Source organism: Orbicella faveolata, unplaced genomic scaffold (genome assembly GCF_042242905.1).
Source record: "Orbicella faveolata isolate gen_17 unplaced genomic scaffold, um_ofav_v1 contig_35, whole genome shotgun sequence".
Lineage (NCBI taxonomy): Eukaryota > Metazoa > Cnidaria > Anthozoa > Scleractinia > Merulinidae > Orbicella > Orbicella faveolata.
Window position 1 is genome coordinate 764,803 of NW_028301564.1, and position 21,829 is coordinate 786,631.

At 37.2% G+C, this 21,829-nt stretch overlaps 1 protein-coding gene across 1 annotated transcript; it reads right to left on the bottom strand.

Annotated features, from left to right (window-relative positions):
• Positions 1-1,275: 1,275 nt before the first annotated feature.
• LOC110056792 (blastula protease 10-like) lies at positions 1,276-8,088 on the bottom strand. The gene is made up of 8 exons (XM_089273783.1): positions 8,005-8,088; positions 6,283-6,435; positions 5,358-5,481; positions 4,797-4,888; positions 4,501-4,584; positions 3,703-3,845; positions 3,039-3,144; positions 1,276-1,497 (listed from the first exon to the last, which is right to left on the bottom strand). The coding sequence occupies exons 1-7, from the start codon at positions 8,060-8,062 to the stop codon at positions 3,061-3,063; spliced, it is 738 nt and encodes a 245-aa protein (XP_089129909.1). The 5' UTR covers positions 8,063-8,088; the 3' UTR covers positions 1,276-1,497; positions 3,039-3,060.
• Positions 8,089-21,829: the final 13,741 nt, after the last annotated feature.

Here is a 21,829-nt window from a genome sequence, read left to right on the forward strand (position 1 = left end):
TAAGGTTCACAGTGTAAGCCTGCGAGGAGTCGGTGTGAATAGCGTTGTTACGTAAGAACACTACACACATTCTCGTGATAAAAAAGTGATAATTTAAAATAACGACTAATTTTAAACTAATTCCAAAGCGGGACTAAAGTTCACAACGGAATATCTTTGGTACCATTCAACTTGGCCAACAGAGCTTAAAGAGTCTTGTTATTTTCTTTTAAATTTTCGCTATACAAAAATCGAATTGCTAACTTTAGGTTTTCCGTTATTTCTTTTGGATTTTATTCGGTTTATTTTACGGCAAGGAAAATAATTATAATAATTTTTAAAATTGCCTTGTGGCGTTTCCCATGATTCTCAGGAAAAATGAATCCATTGAACCAGAAAAAAATATGCATTTAAACAGCCTTGTTTTACTTTCATTGCATTTAGTTTTTATCCACACGTTTTTTCATGTAGGCCTTTTATAAGCAGTGAAAGAGTAAAAGTGACCAAATATTCTTACAAAATGTGTCTTCAATGAAAAATCAAGGTGGCATTGCTTATAACCCAGTGTTAAAACATTCGATTTGAAATTTATCTAACCGCAAATGTTTCCAATGCACAGCCATTGTTTCGTAATATTAAATTTAGCGAAATTTTCTTCCTTCTCAGCGGCGAAAAAAAAATATTCAGTAAAATTATTAGAGGACGCTATAATCTAATTTTATTCTGCAGCGGATGCAGGAGAGAAAAACTAAATACTTCTATTTTATCTTTGATGTCAACGAACGAATAAGTTTGGAAACGATTGCTTTTATTTTGCCAAAAAATGAATTGTTACAGGTTGCGCGACTTGAATAACATGAATTCTGTGCACTGTATACTGACCCGTATACTGTATACTGACCCTGTTTGGTGACCTTCTCGTTGCCGTCGTCGTCGTGTTTTGCCTAAGCTCCCTAAAGTCTGTCGTGGTAATATTGTATTTTATAGCCCCCTTTGGCCTGTGCCGTGAGTATCAGCGCAAACGTTTATGCGATAATTTTGGGAGACGAATATAAAAAATATCGCATGACGTCATTCAGAGTAGAAAAGAACATTTTGTTTTATTGCTATTTATTCCGAAACTGACCGTCGCATTTTTCGTTCCGCTATACTTCTTTGTTACCTCCCCCAAACAAGGCTATAAACACTGTTGCTGATAATCTCGACACAAATTATCACTCCATTCGGAGTGAGCTGAGGTACTTCCCTGAAAAATTAGCAATGTTTAAAACCTCAAAATTACATGAAGAACGCAAATTTATCGTTTTCAATGCTTTTATTCTATTTCATTTAAAGTTATATTTCCATTCCACTTAGTTTACTTTATGTCTTTAAAGATTATTTGTTTTATCACATGAAGGTCGCAAGTCTGCCGTTTCCAATGCTTTTATTCTATTTTATTTTAAGTTCTATTTCCATTCCATTTAGTTTACTTTATGTCTTTTGAGATTATTTGTCTTATTTCCACGAGGAAATGACCTGCAAGAGTGAAAAGAAATCAATCAGCAGCGTCATAACTCGATACTGTGCTCATACCAAATGGGCAAACTGTTACAGGTTGCAACTGACAGAAAATCAGAGGGAAAAACACGTTTATTTTCAATTCTCCTGTCGTAAAATATGCATTAAGCTCTCTGTAACTTAACAAACGCCTAAGGAAAAACACTTTATTATATTCCCAGCTGGATACCAGCTTCTGAGATGACTGGGCAAGTCATGTGACAATAAAGTTTTACTTGCTTACTTACTAAATTTAGTCCATGGTTCTATTATTTCTAAGTTTTTTTGGAATAAGCTAGTCAACTCTTTCATTTTGAAACATTAAAAGGAATTTTGCATCAGATGTACCTCTCGAAAAACACTTTACTTATAACTGACACCAAAAGTGTAGTGTAGTGTAGTGTATTAAAAGTGTAGTAAGCTATTCACCACTTTCTGATACAAAAAAATGCTAAGCGCAGGTTTAAGATGAGTAAAGCTAGAGAAATTACTATCCGGTAAGGTTAGTAAAATAAACCTCAAACAATTAACGGTCTCCCTTCTTTGAGAGAACTGTCAAACAATCTTGACATGTTCCATTGGAAGCTACATTGGATGGTATGAAAATCTACCAATTACAATATTTAAAAAATTACAATATTACCAATATATGGACTAGGGGCCTGGGCTGCCTTTCTCGATAGTCTCAATAACTTTACGGACCCGAAGCCATATTTTCAGATTCAAATCTCAAGAAGTGTTAGTGCTGATTTTTGCTCAAAAACCGGTCCTTTCGAGTTCGTTCCTTGATATTTTTATTGTTTGTATTTCAAAACAATTAAGATCTCGATCTTGCCACAGAAAACAAAAGACAGCTTTTCGGGACAGGTACGCGTAACTACCAGGACGTTCCAGAAAGGGGCCTCTAGTGGGTCTTATTTTTTTCCTGCATAGTAAAATTTACAACTCCTACATTGTAAATGTAAATTATCTCAACAGAAGAACAAACCGCCAAAAAATAGGCCAACGGCAGTTTTCTTAAGATTTTCGCAATGTCTCGAAACCGGTTCAATGTCTAAAGGCAGCATATCAATGAATATAGCAAAATAAATTTGAAACAATGTAATAACTAAACTAAGTAGACCAGTTTTCAATTGAGTGTCGAAATAAAAAAAAAAAAAACAAAATCAAAATTATTACCGCTTTCGGCAAATGACGCAACGACACTATACAATGTAATGAACCAATCAAAACTCGAAACAAATACATAAATACATGTAGCCGGCAAAAAGGGTGGGAAAAAGAGTATATGTGAGTCGGAATATTGATTTTCGTTTTACGTCTGATTGGATGAGAAAGTGTGCGAGATTTTTAAACAAATCACAAAGCGTCGCAATGAAAAGCAACTGCGAATAACTCTATAAAGGCTGGTTATATCAGCATCTTATAACGCTTTCGCATGTCGCCTTATGCTTATACGCTAGTGAAAACTAGCCTTGAACGCTCTATAAGCGCTCTAGCTATACATGCACAGAAATTACCTCAGAGCTTGGGAATAAGCAATTACCCAATTCTGCACGATTGGTAAAGACGGGTCAACTGGTTACGATCAGATGGACTGAGACCATTTCGCTGACCAATTCTAGCCTAGAAAAAGTAAAATATAGGTAAGGAATTGTTACAAAACTGTAGCATTTATTTATGTTTTGTCCCGGAAGCATTGAAATCACGTGCCAGATGTTAATAGAGGGTCTCGGTGTGAGTGCTAAAATCAAAGCTACCAATTAAATTTCGGCGATTCATCAGCCATAAATTAAATCTCAGCCCATTTCTCAGCTTTTAGCAAATCTTACCGGTCTCTGTTTTCAGCTATCATTTCACAACTGATAGTGAAAATTGTCATCAATTCTACACCATACATACCCTCAAATAACCTTGGCTACTACCGATGCAAAACCCGTGATCTCGGCTGAACTGACCAATCACTTTCAACGGACCAGACTTATAACACCATCGACTGGCAAACACTATTCACTTGACTCTGAAGATGACTTCCACTCAGGTTGTCGAAACGTCAGTCAGCAACAACAATTGGTTTAATAGCTACCCTCACCCGGACGATCACACAAGACAACTAAATTTGTTTCCTTGTTTGTTTGTGTTTAATTTCTCTACAATACCTGTAAGTGTAAATTGAACACCTACCCCTGCTCGTTTTGCCACGATTGTTGGTTTGCCGTTCTTGGAGAAAAACGTGGGTCCGTAATGCATCACACTCCCGTAATCATAAGGAAAATTAAAGGTATTAATCGCTTTACCATTCATCTTCCTGAAATTGTGCTGGAAACCTAAAAATTCAAGCACTAGATCAGTGTAATACTTAATTTACCTTGGCATTCATTATAAATTAGATATTAAAAAATCTAACTATTCTAGTTTGGAGTAAAGTCTGTGCACAGGGTGGGAATTTGATAAATCGCTGCTTGACTCTTTCGCTTACAGAATATATTATTTTTGTTATAACTTGTTTCAGAGTACTGCTTTCTCTTAGGAATTCTCAGCTGACATTTCTATTTTTTACAGTTTTATTCGTGATTTTAACTAGATAATGACGTTAGGCAAACGCCGAAGCTCCATCTCTTATTTTATTTTTAAGGTAGTTTTGAATTTCTGAGTTCTATTGAAATGTTTGCAAGTGAAATTGATATGTAAATCTCTTCTTGTAAGTATTTAAATATACATTGTGCTCGCTTTAAAGCTACAGTTGACAATGTCTTCAACTTAAGGCTCAATGAACAATGCTAAAGTAATTAGCGAACACACAATCCTTAACGCTAAATCATTATTCAACTCCATGTAAATTTCTATTTCACGGCGCCCCTCCCAGTGCAAGGAAATTTTAAATCTATTCCTATCTATACGTAAGCCATTTAAGAAGACTACATCACGAAAAGCAGTTAAAACGGGAAAAGAAAAATGGAACAGCACTATTGTTTTACTTACGTGGTATGATGTTTTGAAACAAAATTGTGACGAACTTGTCCCTGTCAGGACGTGATTGTTCGTGGTAGAATCCCAAAGCGTGTCCTGAGAAAAGAACACGAGGAAGCCGAGTGGTTAGATGACATTATCCTTGAAATCTTAATGAGATTTGATCGATTAAAACAACGAGGAAAATAACAAACTAAACCTGGTTACTTGTACGAAGAGGATGAGAGTATTCAACCTCATCTGGAAGGTCACGGCACATAATAGCTCTTAGGTCTTAGAATTCTGTAACAAGGAGCAGTAATACTTACCAATTTCATGAACAACAATCCCCTTGGTCCAGCATCCAGGTGCAAGCCAGATATCTTGCTTACCTCCTCTTTTTCCTACCCATGATGCACACCTTATCCAAGTCGAAACACACAAATATGACCTCTAATTTTAATGTATATATTATAATTTCTTACATCCCAGTTCTAAACTTGTAAGTGAGATGGTAACAATTTAGCCCTTCTTAACTTAGTTTAAAACAGCCAATAAACGCGTCAACCGAAAAAAAAACCTATTTCTCTAAAACCAATCGGACTAGTTCGGACACTTTACTACTGTATTACATATAGTTACTGTAATTGGACCGAGTGCAGTACAATTTAGGGAGATAATTATCGATCGCGCGAGTAATTTCAAAATCGGACGGGTGCGCCGATTTTAAAATTGATGGAAAGTACGGGGCTTATCTCTGGACGTTTAAAACGAAACTTGAACGTTTGCCACGCATTTCACATTGAATAGCACTTGTCCACATTTCCGTGCGCTGTAAAATGGTAGAAGAGCATGATGATGAGTTTTGAGACGCGTAAAATTTGACTTACCCACCGCCTGATCTAAAGCTTACGTAGTCTCTCTGGTTTGTTCTTCTTTGGAGTCTGATGCAAGTTAACCTCTTGTACTCGTTAATGGCTTGGTTAATGGCCGACCTAGCTCGACTCTGTCCAGCTATAAAACACAAGAAAAGCAGTTAAACAGAACAGTAAATGCACTGCCGATCTTGAGCTGTATATATGGGTTATTGACCAAGGGTGGGGTCAAGACGGCGGGATATTGCCCAAGTTCTTGTTTAGCGAGTTTATGGACCGAGACGGAATCGAGGTCCATAAACTCCTAAACAAGAATGAGGCCAACAAGCCCCGCTCTGACCACTAAGCTGGACTTGTTTCTCAAGAGGAAGAAGAACATACTTTTATTTAGCTAGCGTAACTTACAGTTACAAAAACTGATATCCTTAGAGGCCCTAGATAAAAAGCTAAAAACTAAGCATGTCAAACAATAATAGAAATATAAAAATATGTTAAAAATACTTAAAACTAGTCCTAACTAAGCTAATAGAAAAATAACTTTAAAATAGCATATAAAAATTTACCACAAAATACGATTGATAAAAACTACAAATTACGATTAAAAACTACACATCTATGATAATCTCGGTAGACCCTCGTTGAACTCTTCGGTCATGCTTGTTAATAGCCAGCTGGTCTGACTCCCGCCAGTTGGGATTTTTAAGCCTGTTATGTTTAGTTGATATATTTGTTTCTTTCAGTTTAACTGGCATGCCTGTGAACTAACTGGGTGTAGCTAAGCGCATTGACCACTATAAACAACAACATTAGTTGAACATTTGCATCTAACCTGCTGTCAGCGACTTCAAAGACGTTATAGCTCGACAAGTGACAGCTTATATCGCTTTATTACGAGGGATGTCTCTTTGGTTCTTTACAGCTATTATTGATAGCAACTTACCTAGAGTTCCGTCAATTACGTAATACATTACACCCTTAGGCCAGAGTTTCCTTGTATTTCTAATTGCAGCTCTTTTAAGTCCGGACACGGCGCGGCGTTGTTCAGGGGTTAGCCTCATGTCTCCCTCGAACAGCTCTCGGTTATTACGATTCTCTTGAGTGAAAGATAAATCAATAAATTAATGCTAGGATTAAAAAAAATGAACGAACGACGTGACTGACCGACCAACCGATTGACAGACCGATCGACTGACCATGCTACTGACTGACTGACTGACTGACTTACTGACTAACTGACTAACTGACTGACTGACTGACTGACTTACTTACATAAAGGAAGAAATACAGCAAGCGCCTGAGGAAGGAAGGAATAAAGGAATGTCATCGATGAAAACAGGCCGAGTCATTGGCGAGGGGACAGCTTAAGTTGATTTTATCACAGGCCGCCGCGAGGATAAATGATTTTTTTTTTTTTTTTTATTTTTTTTTATCCTTTTTTTTTTTTTTACTTTTATGCGAACGTTCAGCGAAACGTGACATATACGGCCGACATATACTATTACATAACGATCGAGTTTGAATACGCGAAACGTGACTCTCGTCTTGAAGCATATGGAGGTGTTGTGTTAAAACGGCCTTCGAATGTGTCTATGGCGGATCTTAGCAGCATCACTATTAAGTCCGGACAAACCGTTATAACACAGCAGCTCCATATGTTGCAAGGCGAGAGTCACGTTTCGCGTATTCAGACTCGGTGGTTATGTTACAGTACATGTTGGCCGTTAACGTTTCCCTGAATGTTCGCATAAAAGTAAAAATAATAACTCCTTGCATCGTGAGCTTGAGCCGCCTGTGATTCCTTTTGTGAAATGAATTATTCCTTCTCTGACTCTGTTCCATTACGCGATCGATGCATGAACAAAATGGTACAGTCAATCCTTCTTTTTAACCATGCATTGCATACGATAGGTTTGAAGCGTGAGTAAGAACAAGCCAACGGGAATCAGTGAAGTGTTAGGTAAACGGGCATTGCTCAGTAAAGGACACTATGCTCGGTAGAATCGTTGTCGACTATAAATCTACGAAATCCGTTCATGGAACATTGACTTTAACATAACCACACCTATAAATAATAAATCCACTTCAAAATAACCAGCATATTATCGATCGGTTAGTTTTTTTTTTCCAGTGTTATTCCTTTAGAGAAACCATTGCGCTTCCCACTCGTTTTAGAGTCAACGGCTTCATGTATTTCAGATAGCCAGTACTCTACGTTAGCTCACTCGATATTCATTTTGCATCTTCTCGGCCAAGAGACTCTTCAGAAGCTTTTCAGATTTTAACTGCAAACTCTTTGAGAGATCCGTTCGCGAACTCAAGATGTTAGCGGTCTGGCCCTCTATCTTTGGATTGCATCTTATTCTTCAAATTGGGAGAGAAATGACGAACGCGGTTGATGACTTTTTACTTTCAAACTGAACTGTTATGATTAGCGATTGTTCAGTTATGTTCTAGTTCAATGACACAACCTGTACTTTTACATAACCGGTTTACCTTAAAGCTTTTCCAATCAAGTCTTCAAAATTCATCATGTATTCAATTCAAAAATGCAATTTCAGGAAAATGCATCAGTTGATAGAAGTTAATTGAATGATATTAACATTACTTTTAATATTACTGAATACTACTACCTCTAGTTAAAAGTTGCGAGAGGATAGCATACCTTCGGGACTCATGGCGAACGCCACTGCACACAGAACGAGAGCGCATAGCCACTTCATGATGCTTTCTAGCGGTACCGAAGCAATGTGGTAAAAACCACAAAATGCTTGAGAATTTATTGACCAATGCTGTTAACTCACCTGCATGGCTTGAAAACGCTGTGTTTGAGTTGCTTGAATCTGTCTACACACGGTCAGGAAATTGGAATAGATTGGTAAAGTGATCTGAAAACCTTGTTCAAACGCACCTGCTGCAGCCGACAGGAGAGAGTCAACGAGCTTATTTCGCAGATTCGCGCCACGTTTATCTCAACAGGTGACGCAAAGGAAGAAGAGCGTGTGTTTTTTAGGCACGAAGTGCCAGATTTCGCGCAACGTGTGTTAGCTCAGTGAACACTATGAGAAGTGCCAAGCTTTGTAATGGAAATGAACATTGTCACGATGAGGCCACAGAAATTAGAATCAGAATTTGAAGACAACTGGATAGGTGCGGTACGAGAATATTACAACTGAAGTTAACTGTATGGCCAAAGCAGTATAACTGAACTACTCGGGCCACTGATACTGAAGATATCAGCTTATTTACAAAGGTTTTTCTTATACCTTTTACAGCATCCACCCCCTCCTGAAAGTCCTATCCTGACAGCTGCTTTGAATTTGCTTTTCTCGAGCGAGCGTTAAATACCGCAGCGTTTACGCAAAATGATTATTTTCGCTTGTTATGTAAAATAAAGCTTGCGATTCAAAGGAAATTCATGAATTCTATAGTAAATTTAGCTTGAAACCGATTTCGCTTTCTTGCTTTCTCGGGTATCTTTCTCTCTTGGGTTTCAGTGTTTCAAGTGAAAGGTAACAAATGTTTTCTATAAACGTTTATCCTGTATCAGACCACAAAAGGCAAGTGCCCATTTCAGATCAATACAGCTTATTAAAAAAGGAAGGCATAAGGACGGCACAACATCTATTAAGCTAAAATTCTAGACAAGCCTTTTTGTTACAAGCAATCTGGTGACGGTTCAGCTCTATGCAGCGGTGCTCGACTTTCTTCGTTTTATTTTTTTTAGTTCCACCATGTAACGATAGGTTTCGTGACCTTGCATAAATTATGCGTTAAGCCCAAATCCTAAGGCTAGGTTACGTTGCTCTTAGTCGTTCGTGTTGTGAACCTGTGTCATGTTGTGTTGAATTCAACTTGGAGAACTTTATCTGAATTGTGTTGTTGAGTCGTTTGAACTACGCCTACAACCAACCCAACTCAACAGAGGAAAATTAAAAGTTTCCTCGACCTTTCAAAGATACATGTACAACTGAGTTCTACTTTTCTGTTATAAAAGTAGTGTACCACATGCTGTCGAATGCGAAATTGAAACAATTCCTATGTTGCACTTAACATTCATACCATGAGAAGGGAGCTCTCTTAGGTCTCTCTGAAAGTTAAATCACCTGTTAAAATAAACGTGGCGGAAATCTGAAAAATCAGTTCGATGTTTGTCGCTTCTCGTCTGCAGCAGCTGCATTTGAACAAGATTTTCAGATCACTTGTCCACGCTTTTCCAATTTGCAGAACTTGTTTAGACAAGAATCAAACATGTTGATACACTTTGCATGTGTTGATACACTTTGCAGTTGGGTTAACAGCTGCATTCAATAACTGATCGAATATTTTACAGTTTTTATCACAGAGTTTCAGTCAGTTAAGGGGCATCATAAATGTAGTGACAGTACGATCTCGTTCACTGCGCATGCTCAAAACATAATACGCATGCTCAAAGGTGTGTTTTCATAGTTGTCGACATCTAAACCAATAATTTCCACACACGGGAAAAACTCGGCCGAAACATAGCTGTCGACAACTAAAAATGTAGCGTCTAGTTGTCGAAAACTCGTCTCCACACTACGTTTTTCAGTTGTCGATGACAAACAGTTTTCATAACTAAGCGACGGTCTAGTCTGTGGAGGCCCTTAGAGTCAGTTCACGGATCGTTACAAACAATCTTTATAAGTTCTCTTCCCTTTAACAAAATACTGATAAAAAGCAATTATTATCACCGAACTCAACAGAGGAAAAAGTTTTCTCGACCTTCCATAAATCGAACTGAGTTCTACTTTTCTGTTATAAAAGTAGTGTGCCACATGCTGTCGAATGCGAAATTGAAACAACTTCTACTTTGGACTTAACATCCATATCATGAGAAGGGAGCTCTATTAGGTCTCTCTGAAAGCTAAATCACCTGTTAAAATAAGCATGGCGGAAATCTGAGAAATAAGTAATCGATGTTTGTCGCTTCTCGTCTGCAGCAGCTGCATTTGAACAAGAATCGTTGGATGTTGTCCTTCAGTAGCATTTTGAATGAAAGTGGTAAAAGCTCAAGTGAGGCCTTACACTACTGTAAAATGATGTTAAAATCTTTTAAAAATCCAAGCTTTCGCCGATGTACAGAATCATCAGGGGTGATGCCGTATCATCACGTCGCCATCATCACGGCATCATCAGGGGTGATGCCCGATGATGCCGTAGATCGGCGAAAGCTTGGATTTTTAAAAGATTTTAACATCATCTTACAGTAGTGTAAGGCCTCACTTGAACTTTTACCACTTTCATTTGAACAAGATTTTCAGATCACTTGCCCACGCTTTTTCCAGCTTACAGAACTTGTTTAGAAAAGAATCAAACATCTCAGACAAAGAGATGATACATACACTTTGAAGGTGGGTTAACAGTTGCATTCAATAAATGATCGGATATTTTACAGTTTTTATCACAGAGTTTCAGTCAGTTAAGGGGCATCATAAAGGAAGTGGCACTACGATCTTGTTCTGTGCACCATATCACATAGGTAGCGCTGTTGCGCATCATGAGATAAAATTACAAGTAATACAGTTTTTGACGGTGCGATCCCAGCAGACAGAAATAGCTAAACGAACTACATCTAAACACTCTCTCACCCTTTAACATTTAAGGGCCTCCACAGACTAGTGTTATCGACAACTGATTGTGTCTACACATTGGAGTGTTAGTCGATAACTAAGTCAGGGCAGCGGATTTGGAACTAACGTTCACTACGCATACTAAAAACTTAATAAGTGTGCTCAAAGGTGTGTTATGTTTCGATAGTTGTCCACATCTAAACCAATGATTTCCACACACAGGGAAAAGCTCGGTCGAAACATAGCTGTCGACAACTAAAACTGTAGCGTCCAGTTGTCGACAATTCGTCTCACACACTACGTTTTTTAGCCGTCGATAGCATTTAGTTGTTGATAACAAACAGTTTTCACAACTAAGCGTCTAGTCTGTGGAGGCCCTCAGAGTCAGTTCACAGATCATTGGAAATAATCTTTCTTAGTTCTCTTCGCTTTGAAAAAAAATACTGATAAAAACAATTATTATGAAAAAACGAGCGAGTCCTCCGTTTTGTCTTTAATGAGAAACAAACGCCCTATTGTGTACTAGTTGATAAAATAGGCTTACCATCAGTAGTGAATCAACGCCTCGCAAAAATAGTCTGCATGGTTTTCAAAGTTACAAATAGTGATCATGCACCAAAGAGCATCAACGAAGTGATCGGACATAGAAACAGTAATTACGACCTAAGAGGACACGACATTTTAAAGCTGCCAAAGGCCAACACTACAACTTACGGTTTAAAATCGTGGAGGTTTACGGTGCCTAAACTATGGAACTTAATACCTGACTCATATAGAACTATTCGATCTAATAAGGTTTTTAAAAATACTATTAAAAACTTAGACTTGTCAGGTCTGACATGATCGTTAAACTTTATACCTTGTATTATTTATTAGTCTTAGCTTAATCTTATTTTATAAAAAGTTATATCTAGTCCTATAATGTAAAAAGATTTTAAATGTTATATTTTAATCTTATATTATCTTAGTTATTTGTTGAAGGTATTATCTCAATTTAGGTCTTTTTACTTTTACTTTCTGTTATACCTGCAAACTAGCTGGGGAGATTGTCTTCACAAAAGCTATGTGTATATACACAATAAACTTCACCTGACTTGACTTGACGAACATGAAAATGGCAAGGTTCATTCGCTTTTTCAGTTCCAAATCAATTAACTTAAGACTTTGATTGACACGTTGCCCACGAGGAGTCAGTGACAATAGTGTTGTAATATATGCACACTAAACACATTTTCCTGATATAGAAAAGTTCCAATTAGTAATTTGGCTTATTAAACTTTGTTTTTCGACAGTAGGAAACGTTATCTATATAGCATTCTACGCGAATAAGGTTCACAGTGTAAGCCTGCGAGGAGTCGGTGTGAATAGCGTTGTTACGTAAGAACACTACACACATTCTCGTGATAAAAAAGTGATAATTTAAAATAACGACTAATTTTAAACTAATTTCAAAGCGGGACCAAAGTTCATAACGGAGTATCTTTGGTACCATTCAACTTGGCCAACAGAGCTTAAAGAGACTTGTTATCTTCTTTTTTTTATTTTCGCTATATGAAAATCGAATTGCTAACTTTGGGTTTTCCGTTATTTCGTTTGGATTTTATTCGGTTTACTTTACGGCATGGAAAATAATTATAACAATTTTTAAAACTGCCTTGTAGCGTTTCCGATGATTCTCAGGAAAAATGAATCGATTGTACCAGAAAAAAATACGCATTTAAATAGCCTTTTCTCACCTTCATTGCATTTAGTTTTTATCCACACATTTTTTCATGTAGGCCTTTTATCAGCAGTGAAAGGGTGAAAGTGACCAAATATTCCTCTTCAATGAAAAATCAAGATGGCATTGCTTATAACCCGTGTTAAAACATTCGATTTGAAATTTATTTAACCGCAAATATTTCCAATACACAGCCATTGTTTCGTAATATCAAATTTAGCGAAATTTTCTTCCTTCTCAGCGGCGAAAAAAAAATATTCAGTAAAATTATTAAAGAACGCTATAATCTAATTTTATACTGCAGCGGATGCAGGAGAGAAAAACTAAATACTTCTATTTTATCTTTGATGTCAACGAACGAATAAGTTTGGAAACGATTGCTTTTATTTTGCCAAAAAATGAATTGTTACAGATTGCGCGACTTGAATGATATGAATTCTGTGCACTGTATACTGACCCGAAAACGCACACTCAATCACATGAATACACCTGTACATGAGACGGCGAGTTGCAGCAAATAAAAGGGAGCTTAAGCAACGACAAGGACGACGCCGAGGACGACGGCTAGCAAAAAAATAATTTATATTTTATCAGCGAAATTCGCGATTTTCTAGATCTGTTCAGTACTCCCATGGCTTAAAAACGTGCTCAGGCTGAATATGCAATGACAGCGTTCAGTTCCAAATGGCAATACCAAAAATTGTCGTCTTCTACGTTCAGTAGGCTACGCAGAACTTGGTCATTTCACGTTGTTGTTTTGGCAAGGACGGAAAAGAAATGTACGAAAAGAAAAGATTTTTAACGCACGTGCACAGCTATTTTTTTGCTCCTTAAACCCTTTGTTTGGTGACGTTCTCGTTACCGTCGTCGTCGTGGTTTGTTCAAGCTCCCTAAAGTCTGTCTTGGTAATGCTATACTTTATAACCCTCTTTTGCCTGGGCCGTGAGTATCAGGGCAAGCGTTTATGCGATAATTTTGGGAGACGAGTTTAAAAAATATCGCGTATGAAAAATATCGCATGACGTCACTCTGAGTGGAAAGGAACAACGACCAGTTTTCCAAAATACCAAAAGTTTCCAAGCCAAATCACTATATTCGAAACCTCTTGTAAGCGACCACCTCTAGTAAGCGACCGTCACCTCTTTTAGAGAGCTCTCAAAGTCTGAATTTTTTTTACTTTTAACATCCCGCAAGTGTCCCTTGACAGATAACAGGCAGCTTCACATTAATGTGAAGCAGAACTTGGTCGGTTGGTGGTGAAGATTGACCGTATTGATCGGTTGGTGGTGAAGATCACCCTTATAGATGTGCTGGTGGAAACCAATTCCCATATTGATCGGTGAGTGTTAGAGATTACCCTTTTGGATTGGTTGGTAAAGATTACTCTTATTGAGCGGTTGATGTTAAAGATTACCCTTATTGATCGGTTTGTACAGATTAATTCGCGGTAAAGATTACCCTAATTGATTGGTCGGTGATGAGGATTACCCTTATAGATCGGGTGGCGGTAAAGATCACCCCTATTGATCGTTGGTTGTGAAGATTGCCCTTATAAATATGCTGGTGGTAGACAGTACCCAGATTGATCAGTTGGTCGTAAAGATTACCCTTATTGATTGGTTGATGTTAAAGATCACCCTTATTGATCGGTTGGGTGGAAAGTTTACCCTTGCTGATCGATTGGTAGTACAGATCACCTTTTCTGATCAATTGATGGTAAAGATTACCGTTATTGATCGGTTGGTGGTCAACATAAGACTTATTGATCGGTTAGTGGTAAAGGCTACCCTTATTGAACGGTTGGTGATAAAGATTATCTTTCTTGACGGCTTCGTGGAAAATATAACCCTTACAGTTATGTTGCATTTGGTGGTAAACATTACCCTTATTCATCAGTTGGTGGTGAAGATTCCCCTTATCGATCGCTTGGTGGTAAAGATCACCATTATTAATCAGTTAATGGTAAAGATTACTCTTATAGATCGGTCGATGCTAAAGATAACCCTTTTTGATCGGTTGACGGTAAAGATTACCGTTATTGATCAGTTGACGGTAAAGATTACCGTTATTGATGGGTTGGCGGTAAACATAACTCTTATTGATCGGTTACTGGTAAAGCCTACCCTTATTGAACGATTGCTGGTAAAGATTATCTTTATTGATGGCTTGGTGGAAAATATTACCGTTTTAGATATGTTGGTGGTAAACATTACCCTTATTGATTAGTTGGTGGTGAAGATTAAACTTTTTCATTAATTGGTTGTAAAGATTACCCTTATTGATCAGTTGGTAAAGAAGGTTGCACTTATAGATCGGTTGGCAGTAAAGATTACCCTTATTGCTTGGTTAGTGGTAAAGGTTACCTCATTGATCGGTTGGTGGTAAAGATTATCTTTATTGATGGCTTATTGGAAAAGATTACCTTTATAGATTTGTTGGTGCTAAACATTACCCTTGTTCAAGTTGAACGGTTCATGGTAAAGATCACTTTGTAGATATGGTGGTGGAAAACATTTCCCGAATTCATCAGTGGGTGGTGTAGAGATTGCTCTTAGAGATATGTTGGTGGTAAACTTTACTCTTTTTGATCAGTTGGTGGTAAAGGATACCCTTATTGATCGGTTAGTGGTAAATATTACCCTTATTCATCGGTTAGTGGTAAAGATCACCCTTTTTGATCAGTTAGTGGTAAAGATTACCCTTATTGATCGGTTGATGGTAAAGATTACCCTTATTGATCGGTTGGTGGTAGAGATTACCCTGATAGATATGTTGGTGGTAAACATTACCGTTATTGATCGGTTAGTTGTAAAGAGTACCCTCATTTATTTTTTGGTGGTAAAGATTACTATTGTTTATTTGCTGATGGTAAAGATTACACTTATTGATTGGTTGTTGATAAAGGTTACCATTTGTTGGTGGTAGATTAAGATTATCTTAATCTACCACCAATCTTTACCTAAGTAAAGATTACCTTTATTAAGAGTTTGGTGGTAAGTTTACCCATTTTAACACTTTGGCAGAAATACATGTAGGTAACCCATATTTTTTTAGGCATTAAAAATTACTTATGTTTTGTTGGTGGCTAAGATTTCAGTGGCAGTAATTCTAAATATTTTCCGTATTATTACTTTGGCGGAAATACATGTACATGTAGATTATATTACCCATTGTTCATATTTTGGTTTCAAATATTTCTCTTACTGATTTGTTGGTGGTTAGGGCGGTTATTATCCGTATTGATTTGTTGGCGATTTATGGCCTTACATCTAGATGTATGTCTAAGCTGTTAGTGGTAAGACTTTCTTTTAGTGTCCTCATTTCTGTATTAGCCACCACACCCGGTGCCCGTAACGACACAAATACAACAGGTGATAATTATCCAAAATAAGAACTGTGCTGATGCACATGTTACTTCACAATTATTCTCATTTTGCTTCACTATTGACGGTAGAGAAATGATTGTGATTACAGACACAAACGTTCGTAATATATGTGTTTTTCTTTTCTTTTTCTGTCATATTTAACATCTTATTAATTTTTCCCCAACTTTGCGCTGGCTGTTGCATTCAGGCAAACACTGGAACTTTCAAAATTGCTTTTACTGCATGTTGCCAGCTATAGAATAGGCAACATGGAAGCGAACTTGGCCATGATTATCAGTCCAACTAAACCAGTGTGACATGAATATCACCATGTGAATATCAATAAGTGATAATTTATCAGTAATTAATGTTGATTCATTGTGGCAAAGATTAAATAATGCCAAACTAATAATAAAGATGCTCAAAATTATGCCTGAGTAACAATAAAAACAGCACAGTGTGCTTTCTAGTAAACTAGTTTATCTGTCAAACCAAAATGATATCATGATTAAATTATCAGATATATACAATCATGAATCAATTTAATTCTTGGTTTTATTTAACATTTTATTTACCTTATTTCACGTTTGTGCATAATTATCCTTCACCGACACAAAGGAAAATAGCGATGAAAAACAGTAAAGCTGAGTATTACTCATGATCTGTAAGAAGCTGAAAGAAGAATGACAACTCACCAACTAACCACACAACGAGTTTCATCTAAAACAACGCAAAAATATCAGTTTTGGCTCAGATTTGATGAAACTTCCTAAAGCTTTACTGGAAAACAACAAATCGCCGGGGTCGCCCTGTTTAAATTCCCCAAGCTTCAAACAATTCATACCGAAAATTTAGTAAGTTTGGTTTTGGTCTTCTATCATTGCAGTTAGTGGTGACACAATTTACAACATGGGATGGATGGGCAGAGAAAATCAGAGTTCAGAGTGCTTTTGCAACTCTTCTGCGAACGGGAGCGAAGGTTGATAAGCTTGTAAAATGAAAGATTTTCCGTGACCAGTGACCATGGGCAAAGATACGAAAGTATCTGTCCCAGATGTGAAAGACTTGATAGAAGCTGACTGATGTTTGTGTGTAAGCAGAGCATTGTCAAGCGTTTTCGCACGATCTCCTTTCGCCGCCATGTTTTCCTTGCATCCAGTGGGCTCAGTTTCGACCATCGGTTTCTCGTAAAAGTTGATGCTCGCACTCGAAAAACCAGTTTGACGAAAGCAAACCGGAATGAATAGCCCAAGAGTTGGGGCTACGGCGACGTCAAAGGCTTAAGCAGATTTGTGCAGAGCCTTCTTTTCTGTCTCCTATCCCGCTCAAAAAAGGCGATAAAAGATGCTCTGCTCGCAGGGTGTCGACTTTCACAGTAACTCACCTGCATAGCTTGAACACGCTTTGTTTGAGATGTTTGAATCTGTGTAAACACGTTCAGAAAATTGAAATAGTGTGGTAAAGTGATCTGAAAATCTTGTTCAAATGCAACTGCTGCAGATGGGAGGCGACAATCGTGGAACGTATCTCGCAGATTTGCGGGAGGGGGTGGTTTTTGTTAGCACGAAGAGACAGCGTGGGTTAGCTCAGTGAACACTGCTAGTGGTGGCAAGCTTTGGAACCGGCTGCCAATGCTGTAACTGCGCTTGATGTTAATCCGTACTTACAATTTCAATGACCATACTTATTTATCAAATATTCTAAGACTCGACCAAATTAATAATATACATATGTGTAGTATTTTTAGCTTGTCCAACACTTTTATCATGAGCCTACGGCTCGGGGGACTGAGTAGCAACCCCCTGTGTATATAACATTTAAAAATAAATTATCCTTATCCTTATCTTCATCCTCATCCTCATCCTCATCGTTCAGCGATTACTGACGGTTTATTCACAAGACATTTCACCCGGTCGTTTAGCTCGGACGTTTCGTTTCACGAGACGTTTCGCCCGGACGTTGTGTCCCATGATTTGGTTTATTTCTTGTTTTCACTGTCACGCTCCCGATCACGCCACTAACCGAAATCACTAAATAAAAAAAATAAAGGATTCGGAATGCTGTATAAGATTAAAACAACTTCTCATTCAGTTCTCCAGTTATCCGTCACAAAATTTCACTCAAATTAAATTTGCAAAGTTCCGCATCGAAACGTCATATTTGTGCCTCGCAGAAAGGTAGAAATATATGGCGACCGGAAATCAGTGAAAACATCTGAATTTACTTCTGTTATTCAAGTGAGCGGTTTAATCCTGATCAAGCAAGGAATCCTGATCAAGCAAGCGGTCCTAAACAAGGCTCCTAAAAAATCTCAGATAAGTCTAGTGATTCTTTTCATGGTGCGTTGTAGCTCAGTTCAAAACCTCCGCTAACCGAGGCATAAACAGTCAAGCGATCTTTTAAGTTAACAAGAAATCCGAATTTGTAATTCAAATGTCATTTAAAAAAAATTGGTTGAGCATTTATTAAAAAAACAACGAGTATATATAATCGACTGCCAGTAAACTGTGAATGAGATTGCAGAAAAACTTTTGGTTGGTAAAACAAACTTAAATCAAAAAACGGCAATGATTTAAAGATATTTATGTAAGAGACTTTGCAAAGTTTCGTGCTGGAAACAAGCAATCTCTCGGTTGTTGATAATGCGATATGTTCTTCCAGTCAAAAAACAAGTCTCACATGGTTCTTGATAATGCGGTATGTTCTTCCTGTCATAATAAATTGTGATAGGTGAGGTGTAAAGACTCCTTAAGGCTTTCGTCAACGGCACATGGTATACCATATCGGCTATCACTCTAAGTTTAAGGTATAGCTATTTTCCTTAATACTTATTTCAAGTCATATCATTGGCAAACAAGCCACCTCTACATGAAGAATTTTTTTTTTTTTTTTTTTAACCGGGACGGCCCAGGTCCGAACCCAGTTCATGCTCTGCTTGTCGTTTTTTTTCGTTTTGAACGTGAGTAGACCGCGACTTCCCCGCGCGGGATCACCGTGAGTGAAAATCAGCTCATTCAGGCTTGTGATAGGTATTGAAAGTATCGCAACTGTTGAGATCGGTCATACCAGAAAGCAACTGACGACAGTTTCTTAAAAGGATTGAAAAGGTGAGCTGTCCGAAATCTTTCTTCTGCTCGAACGTACATTGCATTTGATAACAAAACGAAAAGTACTGTTTCGCATGTGTTGTATATTTTTCTATTTACTGGGAAGCATTAAATCCTCCAGCATTGAGGGTCAAAGTGATTTTACATTGCCGCTTTAGTGACTTGGCTTGCCAATGATATGAAAATATAATAAATCCGGGGCTTTGTGCTTCTAAAACAAAGATCATTCCCATTCTTGAGATATCCATTGTTATCATACTGAAAATTAAATAGCTATGCTGTTGAAATTTTTGTAAATAAAAAAGAGGAAATGATGCAATACCGTCAAAACTTTAAGAAGTCGTAAATCATTAGTGATTTAATGAGGTGATGTGATATATTTAAGACCATTTAAATGGGCTTTGGAAATAATGATTTTCTAATTAATAATTTTTTAATCTGATTATTAATTCACCCCTTCTTTTATTCTGTTTACAGAACACTGAAACGGTTAATAATAGTGTATTGGCCTTACTTCACATAGTTATCAGTGCATTTACAAGTATTGAACAACAGGCAGTGACAACAATACATGCAAGACGCAATATATTCCATGAATGAATGAATGAATGAATGAATGAATGAATGAATGAATGAAAAAGAGAAAGAAAGACTATTTAAGTGTTAATGGTATTTAGCTTAAAAAAAAATAATTGGGGACACTATTTACATATTAAAATATACCTTAGCTACATAAAGTTAAATTATTTACAATTTAATTTGAAACAAGACACTAGTGATGATAAGTAATGAGTAAGGCTGTTGATCATCCTTCCAGATTTATGTTACAGCAAAACCCCACATGTATTTATGTAAGAGCCTAGTGGTGTATTCATTAGAAACTGCTGGCAGAAATTTGCTATTTTAATAGCCAAAAACGTAAGAACCTGTTTAACCGAGCAAGATCAAGCAGGCTGTTATATGCATGTGGGTGACAGTTAAATTATGATGAACATTTTAGCCTCAGTGTGTGACTTTGAGATTGCTAATTACGTGACAAGAAAATGTAAAACACAATGATACGTGAAATTGTGAATAAATACTGTTTATTCAAGAACCAAACGGTTTGAGACTTGGGTTTATTTATTTTTCTGGTGATCAACTCATATATCTCCTTCATAGAAATTAAGAACCTAATTAAAAACCTACTTTGCCCAAATTACCAATAGCTATACCAAGATACAAGAAACTACTTTACCAGACTTCAAAACAAGTAGCTTCTTGCAGGCGGGTTTTTACCGTATTTACGTTGTAATATATCAATACGTAAAACGAGACTAAACGAGTGTTGAACAAAACAACATTCAATTCTTGATCATTGCAATGCTGTCTACATCACAGAATGATCCTTTTGGCCATATTGTGCTTCAGAAACCAAGCAGACAGGTCAAACAAATATCAGTTGTATTCAACCAAGAACCAGAAAAACGTCGCTTTTGAAATATATTTCTTATATAAATGTTTGGTCTATGCTTGTACACCGTTAGCCTACAATCTTGGACAGAATAAAATAAGACATAAAACTACCCCTCCCCCTAATCAATGTTGAACTCGTGCTACAACCAAAACGCGCTATTTTTTCCATCATTGAAATGAGGTGAGGGGTGGTCTTAATGTTTCATTTGTTTTGTCCAAGATTGTAGGTTTCGATTTACTGACAATGTCTAAACAGTGTTCATACTGTAGACGGACTCCGAGTTACCATACAAGATAAAGTATGATAAAGATTTGGCGGGCAAAACGAATACGCTCGATTCAAAAGAGGGATCCAGTCAAGATGTTTCATATTTAACTAAGTAAAGTAAAGTAAAGTAAAGTAAAATCCTTTATTTAAAACACGATTATCATTTAAACACTACATGCTCGAGGGGTCGCGTATCTAATTAATTATCTAATTACCTACTGATAAAATGAATAAAATATAGGAAATTAAGTTACTTTATCGCAAATCTGATTAATTGCTGGTTTTCAGTGTCACGCAATTCAAAATAGATCAAAATAAAAAAACAAAACCGGTCAATAGATAAAGTCCAGAATCTGGGAAATAAAAGAAGGTAAATATGCAAAGACTCTCGCCAAAATTCTGTTCACAGAAATTTTTCTTATGCGAGATATGCGAAGAAATTTTTTACCCAAATTTACAGAGATTTGTATGGAGACGCCATGCTGGTGCCCATCCGTATGGGCACCAACATGGCGGCCGGAAACCACCAGAAACATCTGCCACTGAGTTTTGCTACAAAAGCGTGAATTTATCCCTCGAGAAGCTCTAAAACATTAAAATAATACTTTTTCTAAGACATGAACTGTTCAGATAGCCAAGTTCCCCGAAATAAGTCACTTTTTTTAACCATCATGACAGCTCTCTAGACCGTCATGTAAATGTCGCGTCACGCAAAAGCTTAGAAATTCAAGCGTAGTGTATCACAAAACCAAGAACCCATTCGGGGCGAAAATTTGTATGAATATTAGTTTTCAGCTGCTCTTATGCATCATTAAAGTAAAATCGCAGGAAGATCAAAAGTTTTGTTGTTTGAATTTTAGTGACGTCACGTGAAAACCAGCTATTTCCCTAAATATGTGATAAACACCGTCACGCTCCTGGTCACGCCACTAAAAAGTAAAACCGAAACCATTGATAAACGAAGTCAAGAATTTCAAATGCTGT

Excerpts from the sequence above, each read along its gene's own strand:
- LOC110056792 (XM_089273783.1), bottom strand. The coding sequence starts at position 8,062 with ATGAAGTGGCTATGCGCTCTCGTTCTGTGTGCAGTGGCGTTCGCCATG. Across the intron at positions 4,585-4,796 it reads GATTGTTGTTCATGAAATTG|GACACGCTTTGGGATTCTAC; the intron begins GTAAGTATTACT and ends TTCTTTTCTCAG. Across the intron at positions 3,145-3,702 it reads TCGTGGCAAAACGAGCAGGG|GCTAGAATTGGTCAGCGAAA; the intron begins GTAGGTGTTCAA and ends TACTTTTTCTAG.